Raw genomic sequence first — 10,268 nt, 5'->3', positions numbered from 1 at the left:
CATGTTCAACGTAGTCATTTAAATCTGGTGACCTGTTGCACTAGAGGCAATTATTGTCTGGGGGCGAACGATATCTGAAATCATTCAGTTGAGACTGACTGCCTGTGTTGCGACTGATTGAAATATTTCTAAGTAGCCAGCAAAATTACTATGAACTGTTAGGATTAGCCTTACTGTTGTGCATAGTACAGTTAAGAAATTTGTGATTTCTGATGTTGGAAGCCGACGCCGACGGGCGTATACTCTATGTAATTGGTTATAAAATCACAACTTGCGCTAAATTTTTTGATGGGGACCGTTCTTATCTCTTAATCTATCTTCAGTCACCTTACTTTCTTTCTTGCCAACTGTTGGCATAGGACAGTCGATCCCGACACAGAGAAGGCAAGCCTCACGGAATTCTGAAACTCTGTATCAAAGCCGACCCTCTTGACTGCATCTTGTTTCCACCAGTACAATATTGTTCAATATACTACTTCCTCATGTCCGTTATTCTTCATGATCATTATTTAAGTAATGCTAAGCTTGTCACCTATAACTGAATCTCTAGTTAAATCAGTAGCAGTTGTAAATCTTATTGTTTTGCATACCACCTTAAATATTTGAAAGGACCGCTAGTCCTTGAAAAAGCCTTGGGAAAAATTATTGTTGATTTAAAAAAATATATCCAAAGACTAACAACATTAGCACCCGGATAGAGATAACATTTGATTTAATTAGTTTCATTTTGCTAAATTATCACAAAATTATTCGATAAAATTTGTTCTTATAGTGTAACTTTTCTCACCAGCGCGAGTTAATCCTAATTGCTAATTGTGTATCCTTTTATGCGTAATTCAAATAACAAATTAACAGTGACTTGTTTCTAAAAAAGTTGCTGACTCATTGACTCGCTAACTAATCAGTATTTGTAATATGTAATAATTTCATGAGTTACATTTATATGAAATTCGCTTTTGAATTCTTCGCGGCATTGTATATTCAATTTGCTAGCTAATGCAACAACGATGAACAATTTGCTGAATTGCCTGCTGAAGTAGAGCGGACCTACAAGATTCTTCACAGCGAAATACAAATTTCAGTTAAATTAAATAAAAATGATTGATAACTTCGTCGCAAGTACAATATTAATAATTGCTGTTCTAATTATGGAGATGTATTACCCAAATTATTATCATTCAATATGTCTCTAAGAACCTTTGAAACAAAATAACAACATTAATTAGTTCATTGCATTCAATTCTAAATTTCGAGTAGCCATTAATTGGTCTCCAATTACTTCTTCCAGTCACAATTTGGACAATATGACCTATCAATTTGCCGAGTGTATAATTATTCTTGGTTTGTATAGTAACTCAAGTTAATTTCGTTTTCGTAACTTCACATGTGAATACTTGTCATATATGCCTTAACTTTAACTCTGCAATCTCGCCGTACATAATTTTCCTCGAAATCATTCGAGGTAAATGCCAGCACACTAACCTGGCATACTTCGTTTTAGTTACTGAAACAATTTAGATCGTTGAGTTCGATGGTCGCCACAAGTTGGATGTCCGCTTCAACGTTGCTCATTATTCCTGCTCAACGTCATATGAAAACACTGGGAATAAAACACTGGGATAAATGCATGTTCTGGGAATTGCTTTATTGATCTAAAGTTTTGCGAATTATTTTAATGCATATATAGAAGCTCTGGGAGAGTGGCTTCAATACATGAACTGTGCAAATTATAAGACCACCTGCAATTGTGTATGGAAAATTAACCCTAGTAGTCACAGACTTAAATTAAGCCTTGACAACGTTGTGGGAAGCGTGGTCCTCTGATATAACGTCATCCTCTTATATATAGCACTAAATTTCTAGATCGATTATACTATCTCGTCTATAGTTTAAAGTTTAAACGAATATTAGAGCATAGAGGGATGTTGTAAGGCCTCCAACATCGTATTTTAATACGTGCTATACTTTAATTAGTCCAAATTTTGTTGAAAACGTATGAAAAACATGGTACAAACGAGAAAATTCTGTAATAAAATATTTTTTAAAATTCTCTAAATCTGAGATGTAAAGTAAATTTATGGACGAAGCAAAAGAAACATATAAAATAGAATTTTTTCTAATGGGCAGTGACTGTCGACAATGCATGGAAAATGCCAATAGTGCCGATGAGCGATGGCATAAACGTAGCTACGCCATTATTTATTAATTGACCCAAAGGGAGGGAAAAATGTTCACGAATGAAGCCAGAGCGAAGCTGAAATAAACTTTAAACGAAAAAACGCACAAGTAAAACCTTTAAGATATAAAATGGATATGTTATCGCTAAGTCGTAAACTAATGTCTATCCTATTAAAACTACCAGTCATTACAACAGCCATATCAGGCAATGACAGTAACGCAAAATTTTACACATGCTATCTATTAATGTAAATAATGTAAATGTATCTCATAGAGAAAATATTCATAAAATCTTATTTAGTGTATAATATTTAGGGATGGCTGACAGTGCGAATAATTGATGCCAAACACAATCAATGGTCTTTTCTCGACTACATTTAAACCGAACTTGGCTTGTATATATAAATATAAAGTCAAATTAAATTCCCTGCAGGATAAACAAAATTGAAGGCAATGGCTTACACTTCAATTTGGCAATGAGTGTCAAATTGAAAAATGTAGGCTTGAGCATGTATTGATACTATTTATCTTTTTTATCAGTTTCATTCATATTCTAGAATATCTAACTTTTTTGCAAAACCTCCGAGCTACTTGTAGATTGACGTTTTCTTTCTTCGTCGACTCAGTTATCGTAGTATCAAGTCAACCTTGTTCACATATGTTTGGGTGTTTGGGGTGTAACCTTCATATTTTACAAATGCACTTTGAACTGTAACCTCGGCAAATTCGTGTTTCAATCCCCGCTCGCAGTTCACTTAAATTGTAGCGGAATCGAACCAACAGTTCCACTAAAAGCACAATCGACGCGTCTATACTCTTTCGTTGGTAAGTTAGACCCAATGATAAATTTTTAGTATTCTGATATCCCATAAACATGCAGATCCCATTGTTTGTCATTTTGAGCCATGCAAGTACGTACATTACTAAACTCACAGTACCGATTTATCTTTTTTGTTGGATCACTGGCCTATTTAGTCTTGAAAAAGCCGATCAATCATTTCTCATGGTGTTCATAATAAAGAGATTTAGGTAACAAAAAGTCAAGGGTTGTGGTGTTATCATTTACTTGACCCTTCTGTCACAAGATTTGAATCGTGTCCAGTGGGCAAATGAATTAAGAACTGAAACAATCAACCTTAAGAGTTGTTTGCAATCCAGTCCACAAAGTAGGAGACCTCAGTGTAGACTCCAGGATACCCAGCAAGGGCGCATCCACGTCCCCAGGAGACAATACCGCAAAGGTAACTGCCGCATGCAAGAGGTCCGCCGGAGTCTCCCTGGCAGGAGTCCTTGCCTTCTTCTCCTGCGCACATCATCGAGTCGGCGATTTGACTAACTGAGTAGCTTGCTCGGCACGACGCGTCACTCACGATCGGAACAGTAACCTTTTGGAGAATATCAGGGGTTGATCCACCGGAGCTGAGGGTTCCCCATCCCGACACTAGAGCGTTACCAGAGAAGGACTGCCCAGAGGCGGGCAGAGTGACGCCGTCAACGTAGCTGTTGAAGATCAACGGAGTTCCGACGAAGAGCAAGGAGATGTCGTTGGTTGTGGTGGAGGAGTCATAGTTTTCGTGCATGATGATCTTGGTCACATCTCTAGCCTGTTCGGTGCCTTCGTCCTTGCTCAGGTCATGCTCACCGGCCACGATCTGTTAGCATTTTAGAATAACATGTTACAATAATGCAGAAGCTACGTGGCAAATCTTGTAAAATCATTAAATTACTATATAAACTTTCTAGACCTTTCTTCGGGTACACTTTATAGCATCGTAACTCTAAATTTTCAATAACTTTGTTCAATGCAAAGCACACAAATCAGCTTTGATAAAAAATTCAATTTGTAATGTGTAAACGTGTTTGTGCTGTTCCTCACCTTGAACAAAATTAGTCGAACAATAACCAACAAAGAATACATCGATCAACCAATGAACTCTGCAATTTATTTATACCGACCCTCAAATTTTTCGGATTGTCGTAGTTCTCGCCATCGACGCAGTGAGCGGCGCAGATCATGACGGTGGTGGTGTAGACGGAAGCTCCACAGAAGTGGAAGTTGGCGCCGAAGGAAGTGTCCTGGAAGCTGAGCTGGTAGGGGAGTTCACCAGGTCTGGCATCCGTGCCTCCGACAATCCTGTTGTGGCCCCTCCTCCAGCGGGGAAGGGTGGACGGGGCCGCTGCAAATGGAAAATGATATCAAATGTCTGTAAATTCTATTGACACAAATGCTCGAACTGTTTGAGTTATGACAAAGATATTAATTTGAGTTCAGACAAAGACATAATTGGCGATCTAAGTTCTGCCAAACAATTTGATGAATATCATGACGTGGTAGAATGCTCTTGCAGGAGTTTCTTCGTTGAGCCGTACTAATAAACATGATTGATACCTCCAAGTCAAACCATGCAAATTTTGTTATGATTATGAATATAAATATAAATTACAATCTTTAAAGAGTATTTTTTCTAGGGGTTGAATTCTCTTATTCGAAGCTCTTCTGAATTCTACTATCAGATTGCTTAACATCTATTCCGGTATCGAATAAATGAACCGTAATCGACTGTATAATAGACTAGGCTAGACTAGAATACTAGACTATAAGACTTATACTATAATAGGAAGTGATAGACTTGGAACTTAATATCTTTATCAGGAAATCTCCTTCATTAGATGAAAATGATGATGCCGAGAAAAGGAATCTACAATATCGCAAGAAATTCTTGCAATTAAATATTTTGTTGGGCTCCATAACAACGCTAAAATCTGTGTTGACTAAGATCTCTACGGATGAAGACTTGAATGACTTTTCGTTGAAATTTGAACGTGATACATTCATCATCGAACTAGAATCGCACGACTTCATACATTGGATTTACTACATTTCTTATAAGAAAAACTGATACATTTCGTACAAGTTAAATCATAAAATGGTTCATAACGTTATTTGCAATATTGAGTAACACTCACCGATGGCCGAGGCTACCAAGAGGCACAGAATGAGAACCTTCATTATGATCCGCGTCTGTCAACTGAGGTGGAGACTGCTAACCTGTGACCTCTTTTATACTGCAATCGTGGGAGATTCAACATGCAACGATGCAGCCAGGAATCTCAAGGTTGCGGTTGTGGACTTTCCCATTATCTATTTTCGGTCGGATAACAATTTTATTGCGTCGATTTTCTGAGTCGGGTTGCACTCATAAAATTAATATAAATATACAGTCACCGAATAAATAGTACAGTGAGCATCAAAAATCCTTCTAAGCATTGAAAATAGTATGTACATAGTACTTATATTGAAAATAGTATGCATGCATGTATATGTGTGCATATGTATGCATGTGAGGTTGGACTATTTTGAATGTATAAAAATCTCAAATCGATTAACTGCTTATACCGTCAGGTAATATTATTGTTTTGAGTTACACTATGCATCTCTAATAAACTGGCATCAGTATCCTTAATATGCGAGAAATAATTGGGTATGGTAGAGTAAAATATTGATGCGGAGTGGTGAAGGTTTTTCACGCCTGAAATTTCAATCAAATTCATCAGAGATATCAATTCTAAACTTTGAACATTCCCTATTTCAGGCAAGAAATTTTTTGGCAAAAATCTTTAGAATTGTTCTTCTCTCAAAACAGATGCACGGTTTAATGAAGAAACTGCGTTACTTATCATTTCCCGTAGCCGTAAAACTCTGAACTGATCAGAGGTTCATTATAGACAAACAAAATTTCTTCCAGCGGCCGTTTACGCGAACATGATGAAATTGGAACGCCTACAGCGGTTAATGGAACGCCTATTCAATCGGCATAGAAGAGGAATTTACTATAACTTGAAAAAATTCAAATCACAAAACTTCAATTAGTTCTCTTAAAAAAGCCTCTCGTGCTACAACCTCTCCGATGGCTCAACAGTGGAGTCTTCGCGCTTCAAGCTCAAGAGATCTATTTTCAATTGGAGCAGACTGGGACTTTCCTTCAAATCGATTTCTCACGAGGTATGTGTATGGTACTGAGATAATTTTTTCATGCTACATTTCTCTCATTGTTTCTTGTGCTGCCATGCTGGAAGTGTGTACGTAATCCTGATGAATTTGAGATCGTATGAAGTCAGTAAATACATGGGCATTCTATTCTAAACTAACGAAAAGTTTTCTCGACTCCGCTTTATAGATGGCCATCGATGGCTCATCGATGCATCATCGGTGCTACGGCTACGATTTATGCCAACACCCATCAATAAACCATGGATGCTGCACAAATAATTTATATATTGGTGAATTGTTTCAATAGAGAAGTGCCATATGGTTCTAAAAGGAATATTAAAGTCAATAATTTATTAGAAATGTAGTTATCATTTATGGATGTTGTAGCATGGAAGCCATGAATAAACTTTCTTAATTATAAATAAACTTCAAAAAACGAGAGAGGGAGAGAACAAACTAAAAAAATTAAGCCAACAACTATTATGTACAATTTTTTCTAACTTTTGGGCGACTGTATTTGCTCTGTACTTTGACCAAATATATTTGTTTCGTTGTAACATTGATGCCTATAAAATTTATGAACTGTAACTCCCGACAATTATTCAATAATTTTTCTCGAGATAAAGATATGTGTCTTACTAAGGCTCCATAGAGGTAGATACTTATGGAAGGCGTAGAATGGTAGGTATTATACTGTCTATAGTAACGAGAATAATTTAATTAGGAAATATACCTCCAGCGATTATTTATACAGGGTCCACCAAAAAAACTCTCTGATTTCAATAGGCTTTTGCAAAAATCATACGATACATACAAAACAATTAATTTTATTGGTGAATAGCTTATTTGATGCCATTTTACATCACTTAGTACACTTTACATGGTTTTGAAAATTATGTTCGATAAATGATCTCCCCCATTGTTAAGACATTCACGAAGTCTTTCCCTGAAGTTGCCCATAGTTCTTCGTGTAATTTCCCTTGGAATGGCTGCCACTTCCTGCCTACTGGCATATTTTAGTTCTTGCAGATTTCTGGGACGATGTTTGTACACTTCAGCCTTTAGGTAGCCCCACAGACTCGCACTGCTCGCCGGTCCATGGAAATGTTAAGAGAGTTGTTCGTTGGACGTCTTGCCTCTTTAAGAGGAGACATTTCCTGGCCCCCACGGTCACCCGACCTATCACCGTGTGATTTTTTTTCTTTGGGGCAACCTAAAGGCTGAAGTGTACAAACATCGTCCCAGAAATCTGCAAGAACTAAAACATGCCAGTGGGCAGGAAGTAGCAGCCATTCCAAGGGAAGTTACACGAAGAACTATGGGCAACTTCAGGGAAAGACTTCGTGAATGTCTTAACAATGGGGGACATCATTTATCGAACATAATTTTCAAAGCCAAGTAAAGTACACTAAGTGATGTAAAATGGCATCAAATAAGCTATTCACAAATAAACTCAATTGTTTCGTATGTGTCGTATGATTTTTTCAAAAGCCTATTGAAATCAGGGAGGTTTTATTGGTGGACCCTGTAAAAAAACTACCTGCTAGAACCTCTATTTATTTTTTCTAGAACCTCTCTAAAACTACCTTCTAGAACCTGCTAGAATCTCTCTCTAAAACTACCTGCTAGAACCAAGCGGCAATCTATTGCGCAGAATTCCAACGAAGATGAATGCCTGGTTGAACATCGATGATGTCAAAAGACGAAAAAGGGACCATTATTATTTCGGAAGTTTTAATTATAATCATCGTGTCTGGAGCTGAGGTAAACACAAAAGCTAAGATATTGAACCACTGTTCGAAATGAATAGGATAACACTTAGAAATAGACATCTAGTTATTATTTTTCCACCGAATGTTGCCACAAGAGTTTTTTGAATAAACAATGTTGTCTCAATTTTGAATAAAAATGGCAAATGCTGTAAATTTTAAGTGAAAAATTTTGGCGTTTAATGAATTTTCGGACGCACTAATCTATGTTTATTTATGAACAGAATCGTGTATTCAATATCTATTAAACCATAGGTAATTTATATGGTTTTCATGATCAATAATTAAATGAAACAACTATATATACTACGAGGTTTGTAATTTTTCTATCACCGGGCAGTAACATTGATTGTGGATTAATACTTGTGCGGATGTTCCTGGAATAACTTATTTACAATCTAAACTGTCAATGATGATATATATTCGATGTAGTTTACTTTTTCATCCCACGTTGCGATTTATCCAGTCAACATAATACGACACGTCCGTGAAAACTCCGGGGTAGTTTTCCCTAGCACAGCCGTACAGCCAAGATGCAATCCCTGCTAAGTAGTTGGTACCGTCACTACGTTTGCAAATCAACGGACCTCCGTTGTCACCTTGGCAGAAACTCTTTCCCCCCGCCACATCACCGGCACACATCATCGTGTCGAAAATCTCTTCTGCGCCGTAAAAGGATCTGCAGTCTTCCTGTGTCACTATTGGGAGAGTGACAGACTGCAAAATCGAGGAGGCAGATCCACCTTCAGTTGTGGTTCCCCAGCCTCCGGTCAGACAATCCCCAGAAGCTACCTCGCCTGAATCTGCTATAGGAAGAGCTTGGACCATCGAATTCATTTCAAACGGAACAGACAACTGCAACAGCGCGATGTCGTTCAGGTAAGTGAAGTGGTCGTACTCTTCGTGCTGGATAATTTTCTTCAAAATTATCGTTTGTTCTGTGCCTTCACTTTGGGATAAACGGCTCTCTCCTGCTACCACCTGATGGACAGAATACGTTAAGTTAGAGACTGGCTTGAAGTTAACGTGATCGTGGGTGAGTTTTTAGCGTCGTAATAGTTATCAAATCAGAAGCGACACTGAGTTTTAGAACAAGGGGATAAAAAACTTCATGATCTATTCTAGTTATAATGACTGGTTATATGATTACTTATTCAAACTTTTATTTGGGCCAGATTGTATTGAATTTGTCGGAATTTATCTGTAAAAATGCTATAAAATGTAATAAATTAACATAACATTATCTAGGTGGATTTATAATATTTTAGGGGGCTTTATCCCCTAAAACCAGCCTAATGGCTCCACTGCATACAATTAATTCTATTAACACAATTTTACAATTGCCAATGATATTAACGTTTAACTTTGTCATTCCTGATTCACACGGGGGAAATTATCAATTATCTTTGCGACAATTCACCTGAAGGTAGGACGGATTATTGAAGTCAGCTCCTTCAAGGCACTGTCCAGCAGTGATGACCCACGAGGCGGAGTAGATGGTACCGCCGCAGAAGTGGAAGTTGTAGCCGAAGGAGATGTCCTGGAAGCTCACGATGTACGGTATGTCCCCAGGGGCAGCGTCTTCCCCACCAATTATCCTACTCAGCCCCCTACTGAAGCTTCCCCTGGTTTGGGGCGCCGCTATTATGAAGAGGATAAGTTAAGTTGAGTTTAAAAATAACCGTAGATAATATTTTTTCAGACTGTTGCTGACAAGGTTTTTGGTCAAAATGTGAATAAATATTGAGACTAAAACATAGAAAAATATTGTAATGATTGCTTAAACTAAAAACGCAATAAATTTCGATAGACAATAAAGGGGCTTCTTATAAGTACAAAAGACCATCTTAATTTCATGAAACATTTTAGGACAAATAATGAGCAATGACGACAGCAAACGTATACGGTATACCTGAGGTAGCAACTGCGATGCAGAGAACAATTAGTAAAGTCTTCATGGTTCGTGCTGTGGGATTTGCGTTTGCGCTCAAATACGAGATCACGTGGGAGCATCACAGCTGAGCAGCATTTTTCTGCAGATGGAGTTACGAATAATAAATGTTGATAGAGAAGTGATACTTGACAGAGGCGCCATCATTCTCATCGTTGATTGCACGTAAAACGCGCAGTAGTTTGTTCATGAAGATACTTATCGCCATGCATGTGACCACATGTAATTTTCAACATCTTTGATTTAATAAAGTATGTTTTATATGTTACATATTAACAATTCTATATGTACTTAAATAATTAATTTCAGCAAAAGATGATAAAACTTGACGCGCAAAATATACAGTACAACGATACTCATACAAAACTTTACATTTATT

The 10,268-nt window shown here is 37.4% G+C and overlaps 1 protein-coding gene across 1 annotated transcript; it reads right to left on the bottom strand.

Annotated features, from left to right (window-relative positions):
• Nucleotides 1–3,225: 3,225 nt before the first annotated feature.
• On the bottom strand, nt 3,226–9,911 carry LOC108671041 (transmembrane protease serine 9). Its single transcript, XM_047881934.1, has 6 exons — nt 9,851–9,911; nt 9,359–9,579; nt 8,389–8,919; nt 5,146–5,200; nt 4,135–4,355; nt 3,226–3,830 (listed from the first exon to the last, which is right to left on the bottom strand). Exons 1-6 carry the CDS (start codon nt 9,894–9,896, stop codon nt 3,315–3,317), a joined length of 1,590 nt encoding a protein of 529 aa, XP_047737890.1. The 5' UTR covers nt 9,897–9,911; the 3' UTR covers nt 3,226–3,314.
• Between the last annotated feature and the right edge of the window lie 357 nt (nt 9,912–10,268).

This window comes from Hyalella azteca, unplaced genomic scaffold (genome assembly GCF_000764305.2).
Source record: "Hyalella azteca isolate HAZT.00-mixed unplaced genomic scaffold, Hazt_2.0.2 contig9153, whole genome shotgun sequence".
Classification (NCBI taxonomy): Eukaryota; Metazoa; Arthropoda; class Malacostraca; order Amphipoda; family Hyalellidae; genus Hyalella; species Hyalella azteca.
This window is presented reverse-complemented; position numbering and strand designations above follow the sequence as displayed.